This window comes from Moschus berezovskii, chromosome 12, assembly GCF_049115385.1.
Source record: "Moschus berezovskii isolate FMDL1 chromosome 12, NW_MosBer_1.0, whole genome shotgun sequence".
Classification (NCBI taxonomy): domain Eukaryota; kingdom Metazoa; phylum Chordata; class Mammalia; order Artiodactyla; family Moschidae; genus Moschus; species Moschus berezovskii.
In genome coordinates, this window is record NC_142471.1 from 1,766,407 (window position 1) to 1,787,529 (window position 21,123).

At 43.2% G+C, this 21,123-nt stretch overlaps 1 protein-coding gene across 1 annotated transcript in view; it reads right to left on the reverse strand.

Moving 5' to 3' along the window:
- Positions 1 to 11,305: 11,305 nt before the first annotated feature.
- LOC129555213 (uncharacterized) overlaps positions 11,306 to 21,123 on the reverse strand; it is a 48,733-nt gene continuing 38,915 nt past the window's right edge. Inside the window, exons 6-7 of the mRNA XM_088842472.1 lie at positions 20,342 to 20,475; positions 11,306 to 16,351 (exon numbers count right to left, since the gene is read on the reverse strand). Of these exons, the coding sequence (XP_088698598.1) occupies positions 20,360 to 20,475 (116 nt within the window). The 3' untranslated portion in view covers positions 11,306 to 16,351; positions 20,342 to 20,359. The remainder of the gene's footprint in view (positions 16,352 to 20,341; positions 20,476 to 21,123) is intronic.

The window sequence follows — 21,123 nt, forward strand, 5'->3', positions numbered from 1 at the left end:
GTTCTCGGTTCACGTACATACTGTTGAAGCCTAGCTTGAAGGATTTTGAACATTACCTTGCTAGTATGTGAAATGAGTACAACTGTGCAGTAGTTTGAGCATTCTTTGGCATTGTCCTTTGGGATTGGAATGAAAACTGACCTTTTCCAGTCCTGTGGCCACTGCTGTGTTTTCCAGATTTGCTGGCATATTGAGTACAGCATTGTAGCAGCAGCATCTTTTAGGATTTGAAATAGCTCAGCTGGAATTCTATCACCTCCACTAGCTTTGTTCATAGTGATGCTTTCAAAGGCCCACTTGACTTCAGACTCCAGGATGGCTGGCTCTAGGTAAGTGACCACACCATTGTGGTTATCCAGGTCATTAAGATTTTTTAAATACAGTTCTTCTGTGTATTCTTGCCACCTCTTCTTAATCTCCTCTGTTTCTGTTGTATAGGAAATACTAATTTGTGATGTCAAACCTCAAACACTTTCTTTACAGATGAGGTATTTAGTGTCACCTACTTCATGGGAAATAGATGGGGAAACAGTGGAAACAGTGTCAGACTTTATTTTGGGGGGCTCCAAAACACTGCAGATGCTGATTGCAGCCAGGAAATTAAAAGACATTTACTCCATGGAAGGAAAGTTATGACCAACCTAGATAGCACATTAAAAAGCAGAGACATTACTTTGCCAACAAAGGTCCATCTAGTCAAGTTTTTCCCGTGGTCGTGTATGGACGTGAGAGTTGGACTGTGAAGAAAGCTGATCACCAAAGAATTGCTGCTTTTGAACTGTGGTGCTGGAGAAGACTCTTGAGAGTCCCTTGGACTGCAAGGAGATCCAACCAGTCCATTCTAAAAGAAATCAGTCCTGGGTGTTCATTGGAAGGACTGATGCTAAAGCTGAAACTCCAAAACTTTGGCCACCTCATGCGATGAGTTGACTCACTGGAAAAGAGTCTGATGCTAGGAGGGATTGGGGGTGGGAGGAGACAGGGACGACAGAGAATGAGATGGCTGGATGGCATCACCGACTCTATGGACATGAGTTTGAATGAACTCCGGGAGTTGGTGATGGACAGGGAGGACTGGCGTGCTGTGATTCATGGGGTCGCAGAGAGTCGGACACGACTGAGTGACTGAACTGAACTGAACAGAAAGATTCACTCTGGTCATAATAAAAATTCTGTATGTTCTTCCAGTGCCTTAAAAAAAGAAAATCTCACCTTTTGCTTTTAGACCTTTAATCCAACTAGAATTAATTTTTGGTGAATATGAATTTGAGATCAACCTTTTTTAGAAAAAATTGAATTAAATGGGTAGAAAAAGGACTTACACCATCCAGTGAAGAGCCCTTACTGATTTAAAATGTCACATCATACTTTTTCATAAACTGCAACAGATACAAGGGAAATGTTCTAGATGCTGCTCCTCTATGGATCTACACCTGAGCTCAAAGGTTTTAATTCTGCAGTGCATTTTATATTTGGTATGGTAAGTCTTTTTCTTGGGGATGGTCTTGAGTCCTGTCTCCTGTACAGTGTCACGAATCTCCATCCATAGTTCATCAGGCACTCAGTCTATCAGATCTAGTCCCTTAAATCTTATTTCACACTTCCACTGTATAGTCATAAGGGATTTGATTTAGGTCATACCCGAATGGTCTAGTGCTTTTCTCCACTTTCTTCAATTTCAGTCTGAATTTGGCAATAAGGAGTTCATGATCTGAGCCACAGCCAGCTCCAAGTCTTGTTTTTGGTGACTGTATAGAGCTTCTCCATCTTTGGCTGCAAAGAATATAATCAGTCTGATTTCGGTGTCGACCATCTGGTGATATACATGTGTGGAGTCTTCTCTTGTGTTGTTGGAAGAGGGTGTTTGCTATGACCAGTGCATTCTCTTGGCAGAACTCTATTAGCCTTTGCTTCATTCTGTACTCCAAGGCCTAATTTTCCTGTTACCCCAGGTGTTTCTTGACGTTTACTTTTGCATTCCAGTCCCCTATAATGAAAAGGACATCTTTTTTGGGTATTAGTTCTAGAAGGTCTTGCAGGTCTTCATAGAACTGTTCAACTTCAGCTTCTTCAGTGTTACTGGTTGGGGCATAGGCTTGGATTACCGTGATACTGAATGGTTTGCCTTGGAAACGAACAGAGATCATTCTGTCATTTTTGAGATTGCATCCAAGTACTGCATTTCGGACTCTTGTTGACCATGATGGCTACCCCATTTCGTCTAAGGGATTCCTGCCCACAGTAGTAGATATATTGGTCATCTGAGTTAAATTCACCCATTCCAGTCCATTTTAGTTCACTGATTCCTAGAATGTTGATGTTCACTCTTGCCATCTCCTGTTTGACCACTTCCAATTTGCTTTGATTGATGGACCTAACATTCCAGGTTCCTATGCAATATTGCTCTTTACAGCATTGAACCTTGCTTCTGTGAGCAGTGCCATCCACAACTGGGTATTGTTTTTGCTTTGGCTCCATCCCTTCATTCTTTCTGGAGTTATTTCTTCACTGATCTCCAGTAGCATATTGGGCACCTACCGACCTGGGGAGTTCATCTTTCAGTGTCCTATCTTTTTGCCTTTTCATGCTGTTCATGGACTTCTCAAGGCAAGAATACTGAAGTGGTTTGCCATTCCCTTCTCCAGTGGACCACATTCTGTCAGACCTCTCCACCATGACCCGTCTGTCTTGGGTGGCCCCACACAGCATGACTTAGTTTCATTGTTAAACAAGCCTGTGGTCCATGTGATCAGATTGGCTAGTTGTCTGTGATTGTGGTTTCAGTCCGTCTGCCGTCTGATGCCCTCTCTCAGAGCCTACCATCTTACTTGGGTAATTCTTAGAGAATTCTTAAAATTCTCCAAGCCAGGCTTCAGGAATACATGAACTGTGAACTTCCAGAAGTTCAAGCTGGTTTTAGAAAAGGCAGGGAGAGATCAAATTGCCAACATCCGCTGGATCATTGACAAAGCAAGAGAGTTCCAGAAAAACATCCATTTCTGCTTTATTGTCTATTCCAAAGCCTTTGACTGTGTGGATCACAAGAAACTGGAAAATTCTGAAAGAGATGGGAATGCCAGACCACCTGACATGCCTCTTGAGAAACCTGTATGCAGGTCAGGAAGCAACAGTTAGAACTGGACATGGAACAACAGACTGGTTCCAAATAGGAAAAGGAGTACGTCAAGGCTGTCTATTGTCACCCTGCTTATTTAACTTCTATGCAGAGTACCTCATGAGAAACGCTGGGCTGGATGAAGCACAAGCTGGAATCAAGATTTCCGGGAGAAATATCAATAACCTCATATATGCAGATGACACCACTCTTATGGCAGAAAGTGAAGAAGAACTAAAGAGCCTCTTGATGAAAATGAAATAAGAGAGTGAAAAAGTTGGCTTAAAGCTCAACAATTCAGAAAATTACGATCATGACATCCGGTCCCATCCCTTCATGGCAAATAGATGGGGAAACAGTGGAAACAGTGGCTGACTTTATTTTTTGGGCTCCAAAATCACTGCAGATAGTGATTGCAGCCATGAAATTAAAAGATGCTTACTCCTTGGAAGGAAAGTTATGACCAACCTAGGCAGTATATTAGAAAGCAGAGACATTACTTTGTCAACAAAAGTCCGCCTAGTCAAGGCTATGGCTTTTCCAGTGAGAGTTGGACTATAAAGAAAGCTGAGCGCCAAAGAATTGATGCTTTTGAACTGTGGTGTTGGAGAACAACCAGTCCATCCTAATAGAAATCAGTCCTGGGTGTTCATTGGAAGGACTGATGTTGAAGCTGAAACTCCAATACTTTGGCCACCTCATGCGAAGAATTGACTCATTTGAAAAGACCCTGATTGCGGGAGGGATTGGGGGCAGGAGGAGAAGGGGATGACAGAGGATGAGATGGCTGGATGGCATCACCGACTCAATGGCCATGGATTTGGGTAAACTCCGGGAGTTGGTGATGGACAGGGAGGCCTGGAGTGCTGCGGTTCATGGGGTCACAAAGAGTCGGACACGACTGAGTGGCTGAACTGAACTGATGGCAAGTCTCCCCACCCCTATCTTGTTCTTTACTTTTCTTGGTGATTTTCTTTCCTATTTGAACTTTTGAATGAGCTTGTCGGTTTCTATTTTAACATTCCATTGGGCAATTTTATTAAAGTGTATTGAATTTACTAATTCTGAGGCGACTGACATCTTTATAGTAGTAGTGAGTCTTTGTATTCCCAAATAGAATATGTCTCCATTTAAGTTGGGTCTTCATGTATTTATTTAATAAAGTTTTCAATGAAAGTCTTTCATATTTCTTGCTGGATTTCTTTTCCCCCTTCCACCTGATTTTGTAAATTTTTCTTGCCTCTGGGTAAGAAGGGGCTGAACTAGGAGGAATGATGTTACTTTTCTAATGAATGTCAATGAAGATAGAAATTGATGATGAAGTCATTAATCATATATTTTTGAACTACCTCCTGAGAACCAGAGAATTGAAAACAGCCCAGTTGTTTATCAGTAAAAAGCTGGTTACAGAAAATGTGGCATATCCACAGAATGGAACATTCTGCAGCCTTCAGGAAGGAGAATGCTCTCACTCCAGGATACAATGTATATGGAAAAAGATGATGTATATAACATGTTGCTTTTTGTTTACGAAAGGGAAGAGTAATAACACCTGTATCCACGTCAAGAAACTCTGGAGGGATACACACACTAGCCAGTGGTTACTATGAGGTGTAGAGGAAGGGAGGGAGCCAGGGGGAGGCAAGGAGGCCCCAGGGGGACTTTCCACACTGCTTTGACTTTTGACATATAAGAATGTATTAGCATTTTTAAAAAAACTCCTGAGAAAACAGAAAAAAGCAAAAACTAAATACCCACTCTTTGAAGATATGTATTCCCCTGAAAACTAAGCTTGTGATGGTTAAGCCAGACTGGCCTCCACATCCACAGCTGGGGGCCTGTAGGGCTATGACCACAGCCTCCTCTCCTGGGCCTGAACCGGTTGGGGGCATAACTTGAACATTTGTTGTTGTTTAGTCTCTAATTTGTGTCCGACTCTTTCGCAACATCACCGACTGTAGCCCGCCAGGTTCCTCTGCCCATGGGATTTCCCAGGCAAGAATGCTAGAGTGGGTTGCCATTTCCTTCTCCAGGGGATCTTCCTGATCCAGGGACCAAACCCGAGTTTCCTGCACTGGCAGGCAGATTCTTTACCATATTCAAAACATGGAGATTGTTGGATAGTGAGGTATAATTCCTGAATGGCAACCCACTCCAGTGTTCTTGCCTGGAGAATCCCAGGGAAGGGGGAGCCTGGTGGTCTTCCGTCTATGGGGTCACACAGAGCAGCAGCAGCAGCAGCAGACTAACCTTTCCTAGGAATAAAATTTTAACTTGATTACACTAATAGAAGCTTATCAAGTTTTTCAGAAGAACCAGGGCTTGCTTAGGTGAGCCACGCTGCTGGTTTTTCAAGCATTCCCTTCTGGACACACAAACTCTGCTCCACTTTCCTCTACAGCAGGACTGACTTCCCAGGAATAACTGTGGTGCCCACTTCATGACAACAGTACTCCTAGCCTGTGACTGCTCTTTATAGATTAAACAATACCTTCTTCACGACCGCCAAAGGTTAAAATTTAATAAAAACAAAATGTAAACCTTAATTGAAACTTTTTTTGGTAACAATGAATTTAAGTTTGGGTCTCCTGCACTGTTGGGCTTCCTTGGTAGCTCTGCTGGTAAAGAATCTGCCTGCAAATGCAGGAGACCCTGATTCAATTCCTGGGCCAGGAAGATCCCCTGGAGAAGGGATAGGCTACCCACTTCAGTAATCCTGGGCTTCCCTGGTGGCTCAGAAGGTAAAGAATCTGTCTGCAATGCAGATCTGGCTTCGATCCCTGGGTTGGAAGATTCCCCAGAGGACATGGCAACCTACTCCAGCATTCCTGTCTGGAGAATCCCCATGGACAGAGGAGTCTGGTGGGCTGCAGCCCACGGTGTCACAGCGTTGGACACGACTGAGCGACTGAGCACACGCAGCACCCCCACACTGTCAGTGGGAGGGTAAATTGGCGCAAGCTCTCCGGGGGTCAGTCTGGCTTTATGGCCCTTAAAGACGGGCACATTTTTGACTGGCAACCCCACTCCCAGGCTTCCCCCACATCCACATGTGGGCAGATATGCCCTGGCTCAGGGAGCTGACGACAGTGCAGTGTCCCAAGCAGAAGGGGATGCGTTCACATGCTTCCCCCTCCGCCCGTCAGGAGCTACCTACAGTGGGTACAATGAAGAAGGGAAGTGCGGAGTGTCTTCAGCATCAGGAAGGTCCAGCAGATGCCCTCCACCCACGTCCGCACAGGCGCAGGGAACCTGGTGGCCTGTGGGCAGGGGATACCATGCCTGTTGCCTAGGATCTTGCTGTGAATGTGGCTTTGATTTAAAGCCAAAACACTGGCCATGTTGACTGTGAGAGGTAGATCGAACTAGTTAAGTGTGACTACTTGTGACCACTAGGCATCCCTGGTGGCTCAGACAGTACAGAATCCACCTGCAGTGCAGCAGTCCCAGGTTCAATCCCTGGGTCAGGAAGAATCCCTGGAGAGAGAAGGGCAACCCACTCCATAGTTCTTGCCTGGAGAACACCATGGACAGAGGAGCCTGGTGGGATACAGTCCGTGGGGTTGCCAAGAGTCAGACACAATGAGCAACTAAGCACACACTAATTTGTGACAGCTATCATTGCTGTTCATCCACCCTTTACTGGTTTTATGGCTTAGGTGTTGACTGGGGCCTGAGGTCTCTGAGGATTTCACAAGAACGGGGGCAGAGGGAGATTCTTCTGTCTCTATGCTGCCTTCTGCCCCTTGAGAGGAGCCCTGAGGGTCGGGACCAAATACCTGCTTCCTGCCAAGAGCCCCCTTCAACAGTCCACCATGCTGGGGCCCCGTGCTGGGCACTGCACCTGGTCCCTCATGGATGGTTCCCGCCCAACACTGCTGGCTGTGCCTTCAACGATGTTTTCTATGAACTAGACTTGTACCCACTTCCAGTCAAGCACTCTGCTGGTGTGAGGTCACCCCGTGAGAATAGCTCTGACAGAGTCAGACACCATCCAGTGGGACGTCCCTGAGGACAAACCACAGACGTGGCCTAAAGCTGAGGCCGATACATGGGTCCCAAAATGTAACTGAATTGGGTAAAAGCCTGAAGTCACCCGCCAGTGTTTAAAGCCAACACTGCTCTTGGAAATTGGAAAGGGAAGGCCAGGGTAGAACAATCAGATAGTTACAAATCAAGTAAAATAAGTGTGTAAAGACAATTTTCCTTTATTCTTGCACAAGGACCGAGTTAAATAAGCAGAGAAGAGGAGCAGCAGGGGTGAGGGCCAGCTGGGGCCAGGACTTTATCGGCAGACGGCACAGGAGTGTTGCCACGGTGACCAGATCCAGTGCATGCAGCGGGGACGGCGTGAGGCAAACACCACCCCCCAGGCCAGGAGGGCCACGGCCAGAGCACTGGCCCTCAGGCAGGTCTCACCTTTACAGAGTAACATCTGACCCACAGCGACTTCCACACAGCTTTCACCACAAAACACAAGAGTATTGTGACAAGCATTCTGAAAACCAGTTGGCATGCATTTTCAATTGACAATATTTTCAATGTGTTGAAGGCAAGGACAATAGAACCAGTTATCAAACTTGCAAATTTCTCTTTTTTAAAGCATGGCTTCACAGTGATGAAATCAACTTGTTTCCCACCTCAAACGGTTTAGCACTAAGGGTATTTTAAACATGGAAAATATTCTTACCAGTTAGGGTGGGGAGGGACGTGGGAGAGGGGTCCAAGATGGGGGGCAACATATGTATACCTGATGTATCATGCTGATGTATGGCAAAAACCATCACAATATTGTAATTATCCTCCAATTAAGTTAATTATGAAAAAAGAATGCTTTACAGTTTTTGAATTTTCAATAAACATGTGTGTTTGAAATTGCCATCAATTTTGAAGGAAAATAAAGATTCCCGTCAACAGAAAACCCAGTGCTCTGTCTGACAGTGCTGCATGGTGGAAGCACAGGGCCTCCCCCGGCCCTGCCGGCCGCATCCTGGGGGTGGTGGCCCTGCCTCCGCATCTCCGGTGCCTGGGCTGTGAAGCGGGCCTGCTTCTGTTCTGTGCCACTGCAAAGGGCTGTTTTGAAGGTTCAATCAGATGTGAGAACACTTTTAAATTGTAAAAAATGCTATGCCCCTTTAGATCTCAGTTACAGACATTTCAAATGACAATATTAAAAATGAGTGTTAAACTAAAAATTCTCCCATAATTTCTCGATAAACTGTGGTGTTTTTTTTTTTTTTTTAAGGATGAAAAGTGGGCACGAAGTCCTATACCTTGATCAGAGACACAGTGAACAACCAAAGCAGCACTTGGGTACGGAATTTCACCAAGTGCAAAGGTAGAGTTCTCACAGCTCAGGTAGGACTAACATTTGAAAAATCAGCTAAACACAGGTATAAACAACTTAAATAGAAAAACAAATTTAAAAGCTTCAGGTGAAATCATTTCATCTTAAAATTAGAGTAGGGAAACTATTATTTGCCATTCCTCTACTACTGCTTTGAAAAGGCAGCAGTTAGTTTTTATAGCTCGGGCTTCTGCTTCAACACAAGGACTTGTCAACTGTAACAAATGAAGAGGCTGCTCTGGGAGTTATGATTTTAGACAGTTTTGTTTAAAATATGTCTTGGAGGAGAGTGTTTTGGACTGAAACTTGGATGTCCAAATGCCTACCCAGGCTTGGGAATTTCTCAGTCATCATTTCTTTAAACAAGCTTCCTGCCCCACCTCCCCATCTTCTCTTCTGGTGGCTCCGTTGATGTGCAGACTGTTTCTTAGTGGTGTCTCAGAAGTCCTGTAAGCTTTTCATTTCTCTGAATTCTTCCCCCTACCCCCTTCTCTGTTTGGGTAATTTCAAATGCTCTGTCTTCCAGCTCACTGATTCTTTCTTCTGCTTGATCTACTCTGTTGAAGTTCTGTATTAGATTCTTCAGTTCAGTCATTGTACTCTTCAGCTCCAAAATCTGTTTGGTTTTTCTTTATGTTTTCTATTAAACTTTTCATTTTGTTCTTGCTTCATGATTTTGTTGTTTTATCTATGTTCTCCTGTAGCTCTCTGAGCATTTTTAGAACAATTATTTTGAATTCTTTGTTGGGCAACTCATGTATCTCCATTTCTTTAGGGAGAGTTGCTGGAATTTTACCATGTTCCTTTGGTGGTCTCATGATTCCCTGATTCTCTGTGATCCCTGAAGTCTTATATAGGTGTGTAGGCAGTTACCTCATCCAAACTTTATGAGCTGCCTTTGGTATAAGGGATGTGCTGGAACATGATGTGACCCAGGCCCAGTGATAACAGGGTGTCAAGTGCAGGTGTGTGTCTGGGTGGGAGGGATATTGTCATTGACTCAGGTCACTGAGGGTCACAGCATCAACTGTGTGGTTCTGGACAAGCACTGTCGGGGGTCTGCAGTGTCTGCAAGGGCTGGTGGGTTCCCCAGTGGCACCTCCAGGTTCAGCATCTAGGTATCAGGGCAGGAAACAACGATGACCTGGAGCTAGAGGCACACACAATTGGGATGGGGAGGCCCGCCAATCAGGGCAGGAAGCAATGATGACCTAGAGCTTGATGCACACACACATCGGGCTGGGGAGGCCCGCCGATCAGGGCAGGAAGCAACGATGACCTCAAGCTAGAGGCCCGCACACATCGGGCTGGGGAGGCCCGCCGATCAGGGCAGGAAGCAACGATGACCTAGAGCTTGATGCACACACACATCTGGCTGGGGAGGCCCGCCGATCAGGGCAGGAAGCAACGATGACCTGGAGCTAGAGGCACGCACACATCGGGCTGGGGAGGCCCGCCGATCAGGGCAGGAAGCAACGATGACCTGGAGCTAGAGGCCCAACACATCGGGCTGGGGAGGCCCGCTGATCAGGGCAGGAAGCAACGATGACCTGGAGCTTGAGGCACGCACACATCGGGCTGGGGAGGCCCGCCGATCAGGGCAGGAAGCAACGATGACCTGGAGCTAGAGGCCCAACACATCGGGCTGGGGAGGCCCGCCGATCAGGGCAGGAAGCAACAATGACCTGGAGCTAGAGGCCCGCACACATCGGGCTGGGGAGGCCCGTTGCAGGTGCATGTGCGGTGGCGGGGCTGGTTGTAGACACACACAGAGCGGTGGGTGACAGAGCCGGGAGCAGGGTCTGGGCCAGGTGTGGGCCCATCAGGCAGGTGGTGTGCGTTCCCGAGCTGCAGTATCTTCTCACAGGCATGTACGCAGCAGTGGAAGCTGGCGATGGGGATCAGCCTGGGTGTGTGCAGGCACACAGCTGGAAAGTGCTGGCCGCAAGTGTGCACCAGGCGGTGGGGGGTCAGCCTCGGGGACCTAGGCTGCCATCTTGCACCTACGCAGCTTCAGAGGTCTGGGGAGGTTGCCAGTCCAGATCCTGGGCTCTGGTGGGGCCAGAGCAGGGTGGGGAGCATGGTTGGGGATTGGAATTCCCATGGGGTGGTAACTATTGAAAGCTGCAGAGGACTGTGAACCAGGGCACTAGGAACCATGGTTTTTAACAGCTGAATGGCTGACATTTGTTCTCTGTCTCAGCTTCGCCAGTCTCTGAGTGGGATAAACTCAATAGGTCCTTTGTCTGATGCCCCAAAAGGCTGGGGAAGCTGGTCACGCCCATGCCCTTTCCTGGCCTGGGGAACTCTTCCTAGTCTGGGAGGTTTCTCTTGGTGCTGAGCAGAGCCTGCCTAAGAGATGGGAGACTGCAGACAAAATGAAGCTCTTTTTTCTTCCATTTCTGTGTGATTATTCTCAGGTTTTTGTCCCGCTGAGTTGCTGCATTTTCTTAAGTATACTCCTGAGCTCTCTCAGAGCTGCTTATCTTTCAGTTCAGTCGCTCAGTCGTGTCCGACTCTCCGCGACCCCATGAATCACAGCACGCCAGGCCTCCCTGTCCATCACCAACTCCTGGAGTTCGCTCAAACTCATGTCCACAGAGTCGGTGATGCCATCCAGCCATCTCACTCTCGGTCGTCCCCTTCTCCTCCCGCCCCCAACCTTTCCCAGCATCAGTCTTTTCCAGTGAGTCAACTCGTCGCATGAGGTGGCCAAAGTATTGCAGTTTCAGCTTTAGCATCAGTCCTTCCAATGAACACCCAGGATTGATCTCCTTTAGAATGGACTGGTTGGATCTCCTTGCAGTACAAGGGACTTTGCAGATAGCTAATTGTTGATCTTTGGGCGGGTGGGTGTGGGGATGGCAGCTGGGGCCTCCTACTTCACCATCTCAGTGATGTCAATTGAAAATGAGCTCTAGGAGTTATGAGGCTCCCTCCCAGAAAGGAAGGGACTGAGCGGGATCATATGATCATTTTTTAGGGGACTTTGTAAAACAGGCACCTTGCAGTGGATAGGTTTGATGTCCGTGTACTTCAGAAGGACTTGGGAACAAACCCAGCTCTGATCATCTGTTCTTTTCACAAGCACTTCAGTCCCGTCTGTGTGCCAGGCCCTGGGCACACAGAAGGCACCCTTTTCAAAGGACATCTCAGCCCAGCAGAGAAGACAAAGATGATACATGGATCAATGTGACCAACAGCAAAAGAAAGGCCAGGATGGAGAAATACTGAAGCAGCATGTGTCTGCGTGTGTCAGGGGTCGGGGCTGGGGACAGCTCCCAACTGCACCTGTCAGGACAAGGGGGCTTCAGCCTGAAAGACCTGGGCAAACAGCCGGGTGCAGTACAGGTGAGGGAAACAAACACGGTTCATACAAAGGCACAGAGGTGATGAGAAATCAAGGAGCGTTCAGACAAACACGAGTGTCATAAAAGCACCATTTTCCCCAGGAAACAGGCACAGCATGAGGGCATGGGACCAATGCTTATGACCACAGAAACCAACATGATGACTTTTCTGATGCTGTAGACTTACCCAGAAATAATCGTATCACAAAACTTCCTAATCAGTGTAAAATGATTTGCGGGCTCCCACCCAACATACATAAATCAGCAGTTTTACTCATACAGAGCTAGCTGGCCCAGAAATATTTAATGAATCCAATTATTTCTATGGTATTTTGGAATGTAACATTTTCAGAAATTTAGCATTTTTTCTTAAAATGCTAGTTTTCCTTTAAAGTGAAATTTACACATGACATCAAGAAATTAGAGAAGGGAGCTGTCAGAGCACAGGCTATCTACTTTTCATCCAGTTCCCACAGGCGAAGGACAATGTCCATCCTTTAGCATGAAGGAGCAGGCTGACACTCCTGCAGACTCAACCACATCATACTTGGTTAGCGTTAAGTTCCACAGATGTGTACCTCAAGCTCAGTACATTCCCTTATGTGGACACACTGAGAAGAATTAATTAAGAGGGCCTTGCATCACTACAGTGGCAGGGGTGATACTGAGAATGTCTTAACAACCAGCGTGACAAAGGCTCCCGCTTCTGAGGCTGCACGGGCTGCGGGTGGCAGGTTGGTCGCCCCATGTCCCTTCTGAAGGTACACTGTCCTTTGGGCTTGGAGACAGGACTTCCAATACAACTAGCCGCATGCTGGTAAGTCACCTCTAGTAATACTGGATAAAGGATGTGTATCTTGTTTCTTCAATACATCCAGAAAAACAACTTTATATAATTCCAAGAAAAAAACCATAACCATTCTTGGCTTGTAACAGTATCTCTTCTGAACTTCCCACTGGTATGTTGACAATAACAAATTTTAAGTATATATTCTTGTTGAGATGTATGCTGCACTATTTTTGGGTGAAATGACAGAGGTTTTGGATGTTTCCAAATACTACAGTGTAAAAACAGAGGGGCAAAGGTAGATAAAACAAGACTGGCATAATGAATAGACAATTGTGGAAAATAGCTGATGTTGTCGTTCTGCATTCTATTTTCTCCATACTTGTGTATGTTCAAAAACCCTCAAAAAAAACAACATAAATTCTATTTTAAAAGAATAAAAGGCTCCCTCAACAAGTTATTTTCTAGCAGTTAGTTTCTAACTTTAGAGGGTGATGGCCAACAATTTATTTCTTCTTCCTGAACCTGGCAAGTTGAGTGCTCTCAAATAAATCCCTCTAAAAATTTCTAAAAACAACTCCTTAAAGAAGTAAACATAATCAGGAAGCAACCAAGCAACAACTGGGACAAACTTGGACTATTTTCAATTGATTAGTAAAATCACTTTATAACTAGTACAAAAAATTATTTAAAATTTACAGGTGTTTTAAAGACTAACTTTCCCCTCTGAAAAAAGAGCAAAAAATAGGACAAATTTGATAGAAAATAAAGTACCATCTACTGTGTCACAGTATGAAATGCAAATCATTTAGATGACTAATGTTAGCATTTCCTTCATTCTGAATAATATTGATCTGCTAGGAGTCAATGTTCTTAAGATTTCAAGAACTCTTACATTTTCAAGAACTCTTATTATTTTTCAATAAAACCATTACAAGTATCCCAATTTGTAATGTTTTCATTTTCACTTATATGCTGGACCGTGAAAAAATAAAATCGCAAGTCTAAATCGAGTGTAGAATCTTTTTCTAGCAAGACTGAGAAAATGCTTTCCTAGAAATGTAAATTAAGGAAATCTTGCAAACTTAACAAATTGTGGGAAATGTACACATTTAATAACATTCACTATTAGATATATTTGGTCTTTATCTCTGGTTCCTGACACAAAGCTCCTAAAAAACTAAGAATTTCCTGAGTTTTAGGGGTCCCTTTTGAGCACAGTTTATGCCAATGAAATGACTTCAGGGTCACCCTAGAGAGGTTCAGGGTGCAGCTGGTCACAAGAAAGATCTAAGGAAGTTTTAGCTCCACCCACTGACCTCAGAGAAGGGGGTGCTAGAGATTAAGATCTAGAAAAAAATCTTAAACAACAAGATTTGAGGAGCCTCTCGGTTGGTGAACAGGAAAACAGCCATGAGCCAGGACGGTGAGGCACCCCAAACTCCACGGGGACAGACACTCTGGTGCTTGGGACCCTTCCAGGCCTGGCCCTATGTGCCTCCTCATCTGCTGTTCATGTGTAGTTTTTGTAATAAACCAGTGATCTCATGGGCTTCCCCGGTGGCTTAGCAGTAAAGAATCCGTCTGAAATGCAGGAGTCACAGGTTTGAGCTCTGGGTTGGGAAGATCCCCTGGAGGAGGGCATGGCAACCCACTCCAGTATTCTTGCCTGAAGAATCCCATGGACAGAGGAGCCTGGTTGGGCTACAGTCCATAGCGTCGCAAAGAGTCAGACACGACTGAAGCGAATTAGCACACACCATAATCTCATAAGGAAACTTTCAGTCCTGTGAGCTGCTCTAGAGATTAATCAAACCCAAGGAGTGGGTCATAGGAACCTCAGGTTTAGGGCCGGCTGGTGGAAAATACAGGTGACACCCCGGACCTGTGACTGGCGCCTAGAATGTGTTGGTTTGGGTGGTGGTGGGTGTTGACACAGGCTTTAACTTGTGTGATCTGATGCCATTTCCAGGTAGACAGTGTCAGAACAGAGTCCATCTGGTGTCAGAAACATTAGAGGATTGGCTGGTGGTAGAAAACACTCCAGGGACCAAATACCACATCTCTCCTCTTCATTTTTTCCTAAAGGCCTTTATTACGAACCACCATGGTTTGGTTCTCCAACAAATTTTATTGGTCAAGGGATGTGGAATTATATGCAATACCTGGAGCTTAAATTAACAGGCTCACTTATAAACCAACATTTATCTTATTTTTTAAAAATTTTGCTTTTGCATAAACTGATGTAGTCAAACAGACATGCTCCTACCCCATGCAAAAAGCTGTTCAAAAATGAGCAGCCTGGAAACCCACTGTTACACTGAATGGAACATTCTTCCAGTGAGGTCCAAGAAGCAGATCAGTCTGAGAATTTGCTTCATATTCTGACTTTTCAAAATCAAACATTCAAGATATAAAGATGCAAAATTAAAATATCTAAAACAGCTACATCTTGACATTTTTATCCAAGTCACTTCCAGAGTTTGTAGTGCTGCTGTGCTCTATTGGTTAAAACAAAACAACAAAAGCAGTAGGCAGCTTCTGACGTAAAGGTAATCAAATTTACCAGTTTGAGCTAAAAGTCACAGTGGAAGAACACATGTAAGGTGAAGAATGCTGTTTAAACCTTTCAGTTTTAAACAGTACTGTGTTTTAGTTTTAAAGAAAAGTTCTATTATATACTTTTGCATAAACATTTTAAAATATTAGAACAAGTCTTTGTAATACAGTATACATTAACTCATGTGAATTAAAAACACGTCAACTTGATAACTGTTTTAAGGCATTTAAGCATTCAGTAAAGTGTACAGAAATTTCTTAGAGGTGTCCCTTTAATATTAACTTTAGTGGGTGTCCTTAAAATGAACGCAAAACAATAAAAGACTAAAAAGGAGGCAGTGATGCTGTAATACTGAATCCCAGAAAAAGCACAGTAGCAAAAATGTGTTTTCTAACAGGAAGACCAGATGATCAGTAAACTGGGACCAGGTAAACAGCCCTGGTTCCGCTACTGCACTGACCAATGCTGAGAGTCGCCTCCATTGCCTAGGAAGTTTGGTGAACTTAGTGCCTGAAACACATCATGTGTTCGGCTCTACTTCCTGAACTGAGCTGATGAAGATGCTTTCAAATCAGAGTGCTAGACAGTTCATGAGAAAATTTCATCTACCATTTTATTTCAATAAGTGAGTAAATTCTGATCTAGTATTTCCAGTGTGGCTCATGTAACCCCTTGTGGACTGTGGTAAATGGAATAAACTAAGTATTGCATCGGCCATCAATGCCAGGATCTCTGAATATCAGGTCACAAACATAACCAACTGTGCAATATAACCAACATAATGATCAAAGCACACCTCACAATGAACAGACGTTAGTTCAGACGATTAAACAAAAAGTAAAGTATGAGACTGCATTTCGTGCAGTGCTCTGTCACACCATACTCAGAGACCATGCTGAGGAGATGCACCGGAGGAGCATGTGGACAGTACATAGCCAGGATCCAAACCAGGGTCAAAGGGCGAATGTGGGACAGAACACTGTTACATACGTGCATACATTTAACGGTCTCGTCCATTGAACTGGCTTTATTATACAGTTTGCTGTGCCACATCTACTAGCCTGTGGAACATCCCAAATTATTTTTTGCACAAAGTCTACTTCTATATAAAGTAGAAAAAGATGGTGGTTAAAAAGAAAACCTTCTTCTTCAAGCTTCAATAATTGTGTCCCAAATACCACTGTATGAATACCTAAAAAATATTAAGAACGATTTAGAAATATGCATAATTATAAATGTCCAAACATAGCTTAAAGTCACAAAGGGAACCAGTGAACACTTCCAACTTTTATTTACTTATGCCTATTAGATAATGTTGACTATACATAAAATAGAGGAAGCTTTAGAAAGTTAAAATCTCAATTTGCATATTTTATAAACGAGCCTCAGCGAGAGGCACATTCGATTAGACTTCAACTAACCCAAGAAAGACTCGTCACCGACATGAAGGCAGAAGAGTCTCTAACCCAATGATTCCCATCAACTTTCCTTTCTTTCTGAGCAAGAGCATAAGGATTTCCTACAAATTATTTCAAGCAGAATATCTAATATTTTTTTAATTGGGAAGGTTTACTCTAGCATTTTGTTCCATATTTTCCCCATTCGTTCTACGTCCTTTCTCCTTCTTTTTCTTTCAGATTATTTAGATTATGTGTTTTTTTCATTTTCATTCCCATGTTGACTTAAATTTGCCAAAACTCTTTGTTGTGTTGTTTCAGTGGTTGCTTTAGGTTTTTCCTTAAGATTTATTTTTTTTTAGTGCAGTTTTAGGTTCCCAGTAAAACTGAGGAGGAAACAATTACATTCAGTTCCCAAACACCCTGGACTCTCACACATATACAGTCTCCTCCATTATCAACATCCCCCCAGCTGGTACATTGTTACAGGTGATGAACCTACACTGACACATAATAATCACCCAAAACCCATAGTTTAACCACAGTTCACTCTTGTAGATTCTATGGGTTTGGACAAATATACGAAGACATATATTCATCCCTCTCATCCCCAATCTTTTCACTGTCTCCATAGTTTTGCCTTTTTCAGAATGTCACATAGTTGCAGTCAGGTAGTATTTGCCTGGCTGGCTTCTTTTACTTAGTTGTATGCATTGAAGGCTCTTCTTTCATTTAGTTATATGCATTGAAGTTATATGCTGAGTCTTTTCATGGCTTGACAGCTCATTCCTTTTCAGTGCTGAATGATATTCCATGGTCTGGATGGACCATAGTTAACCCATTTGCCTTCCAAAGTACATCCTGTTTGTTTGCAAGTTTTGGCAATTATGAACAATGCTGCTGTAAACATCCATGTGCGGGTATGTGTGTGGACACAAGTTTTCAACTCTGTGTAAATATCAAGCAGTGAGACTGCTGGATTATATACTAAGAGTATGCTTAGTTTTATAAGAAAATGTCAAACTGTCTTCCAAAGTAGCTGCACCATTTTGTACTCGTACCAGCAATGAACGAGAATTTATTGCTCTGCATCCTCACTAGCATTTGCTGGTGGCCAATATAATAGACTGTAGCCATTCTAATAGGCTTGTAGTGACAGCTCATTTATGAGGTATCTTTTCCTGTACTTACTGCCATCTGGATACCTTCCTTGGCATGGTATCTGTTAAGGTCTTTGGTCCATTTTTAAATTGGGTTTGTTTTCTTTCTTACTGCTAAGTTTTAAGAATTCTTTGTATATTTACAGTAACAGTTATCAGATATGTCTTTTGTAAACATTTTGTCCTGGTGTGTAGCTTGTCTACTAATTCTGTTGACACTGTCTTTTGTAGAACAGAAATTTTTTCTTTTCATGAAGTTCAGCTTACCAATTATTTCTTTCATGGATTGTATCTTTAGTGTTGTATCTAAAAAATCATCAACATACTCAAGGGCATCTACATTGTCTCTCATTTTATGTTCTATGATTTTTATGATTTTGCATTTTACATTTATATCTATGACTCATACTGAGCTAATTTTTGTAAAGGGTATAAGGTCTGATGTCTGGATTCATTTTTTGCATATGGGTGGCCAATTGTTTCAGAACCATTTGTTGAAAAGACTATTTCTGCTTCACTGTACTGCTTTTGCTCCTTTGTCAAACATCAGTATGTGGGTCTATTTCTGGGCTCTCTGTTCTGCCCCACTGATTTCTTATTTCACCAATACCATACTGTCTTGACTGCGGTAGCTTTACACTGCTTTGAAGTTGGGTAGTGACAGTCCTTCAATTTTGTTCTTCTCGCTCAGTACTGTGTTGGCTATTAGGGGTCTTTTGTCGTTTCTCCACATGAACTTTAGAATCAGTTTAGTTTTCCTCATATAGATGTTGTTAAGAGTTCTGCCTAAGTATTTCCTTTTTGGGGAAACTAACGTAAATGGTATTGTGTTTTTCAATTAAAATTGCACTTGTTCATTGCTGGCATACAGAAAAGTGATGGACTTTTGTATATTAACCTCGTATTTTGCAACTGTGCTATTAATATATAATCACTTATATGGGAGTTTGTGGATTCTTTTTGATTTTCTACATAATCATGTCCTCTACCAACAAAGTTAGTTAATTTCTTCCTTCCCAATCTGTATACCTTTTATTTCCTTTTCTTACTGCATCAGCTAGGACTTCGGGTTTGATGTTGAAAGGGGTGCTGAGAGGGCACAATCTTGCCTTGTGCCTGCTATTGATGGGAAAGCTTCCACTTCCTCACCGTTAGGTCTAATCTTGGTAGGTTTTGGTAGACTGCACTAAGTTGAGGTGATCCCCCACTGTTCCTAGTTTACTGAGAGTTCTCATTGCAAAAGGATAGTGGAACTTGTCAACTGATTTTTCATCTCTTGATGAAATCATGTGATTTTTTTTCTCTGTTGATGTGATGATTACATTGATTGATTTTGGAATGTTGAACCAGTCTTGTACATCTGGGATAAATCCCAACTGGAAGGATGTAATTCGTTTTATACATTGTTGGATTCAATCTACTATTTTGTTGAGAATTTCTGTATCTATGTTTACAGGAGATACTAGTTTGTAGTTTTCTTTTCTTGTAATGTCTCTGAGTCGGACACGACTGAGCGACTGAACTGAACTGAACTGAATGTCTCTGTCTGGCTTTGGGATTAAGATAACACTGGCCTCATAGAATGCGTTAGGTAGTGTTCTGTCTGCTTTTGTGCTGTGAAATCTCTTCTTTAAATGTTTGGAAGAATTCACCAGTGGAGCCACCTGGGTCTGGTGCTTTCTGTTTTGGAAGGTTACTAGTTATTGGTTCAAGTTCTTTAACACAGATATAGGCCTTATTCACATCATCTGTTTCTTCTTGTGTGAGTTCTGGCAAATTCTGTCTTTGACAGAATTATTTCATCTACGTTATCAAATTTGTGGGCACAGAGTTGTTCATAGTGTTCCTTTACTATCCTTTAAGTGTCCATAGGATCTGCAGTGATGTCCCTGCTTTCATTTCTGATATCAGTAGTTTATATTGGTTTTTTTTTTTTTTTTGGCCTGGCTAGTCATTGACTTTACTGTATTTTTTCAAGGAACTAACTTTGGTTTCACTAATTTTCTTCTATTGATTTCCTGATCTAATTTTTATTATTTCTTTTCTTCTTTCTACTTTGGATTTGATTTGCTCTTCATAATTATATTCAGATCTTTCTTCTTTTCTAATACATGCCTGCAATGCTACAAATTTTACTCTAAGTACTATTTGTGTTGAATCTCCCCCAAATTTTGATAAACTGTGTTTTTTTCATTTAGTTCAAAATACTATTAAATTTCTCTTAAGACTTCTTTGACCCATTTATTATTTAGAAGTATGCTGCTTAATACTCACATTTCTGGATTTCCCAGTTATCTTCCCACTACAGATTTCTAGTTTTATTCCACTGTGCTCTGAGGGAAGACACATAGAACGACACATAGAATGACTTCTATTCTTTTAAATGTCTTCAGGTGTGTTTTATGGCCTAGGATGTGGTCTGTTTTGATGAGTGTTCCATGTGAGCTTGAGAAGAATGTGTATTCCACTGCTGAGAATAAACTTTTAATTATGCAATCACCTCTCCTTTTCATAAGGCAGCTTCAGAAAGCAACGACGACCCCCACTGTTGAGCCTGTGTGGAGCTGTGGGTGGGAAACAGGACAGGCCTGAGGGCGACAGGACCGCTGCAATGCGGGCACCTACCTGCGCACCTGAGAGGCCTCAGCAGCCACACTCCTGCGCGCTCGGGGCCTGTGCACGGCGTGGGGACCGCAACTGCCTCAAGGCCGCATCTCCGTACTGGATACCTGAGCCCATCCTTTCTGGGTCCAGCTCACCTAAGGATCAAGCAAGTCTTTAGAAAAAGTGTTTATGTTTCTGTGATCCCCAAAATATATTAAGTGAAAACAGTAAAGTGCAGAACACTGTTTATATAAAACATTATTTTGAATAAAGAGGAAAAATACACACATATTTGCTTGCATGGGCATAAAAATATCTTTGGATGGGTACATAAAATGGTAATAGTGGCTGACTTCAAGAAAGAGCTCGAGATGCTAGGGGACAGAAGATGGGGGAATAGAGGGTGACTTTCACTGTATCCTCTTTACTTGAATCTGGAATTATGTGAATACATTATGTATACAAAAAGCACTGAAATGAAACCACAAAGATACCATTCTTCACTATGAGACTGGTAAAGACCCAAACATGATAATATACCCTCTGGACATGGCTTTAGTGAAATAAAACACCTTCATTCATACTAGTGGGATGATAAACTGCCTCAAGCCTGAAAGGAGGAATCTGACAGCCTCTACATAAATTCCAAATGCCTATGTTCTTTGACCCAACAACTCCATTTCTGGGAATTTATCTTACATATACACTCACAGTCCGACACGACTGAGAATTTATCTTACATATACACTCACAGTCCGACACGACTGAAGTGACTTAGCAGCAGCATACACTCACACACATGT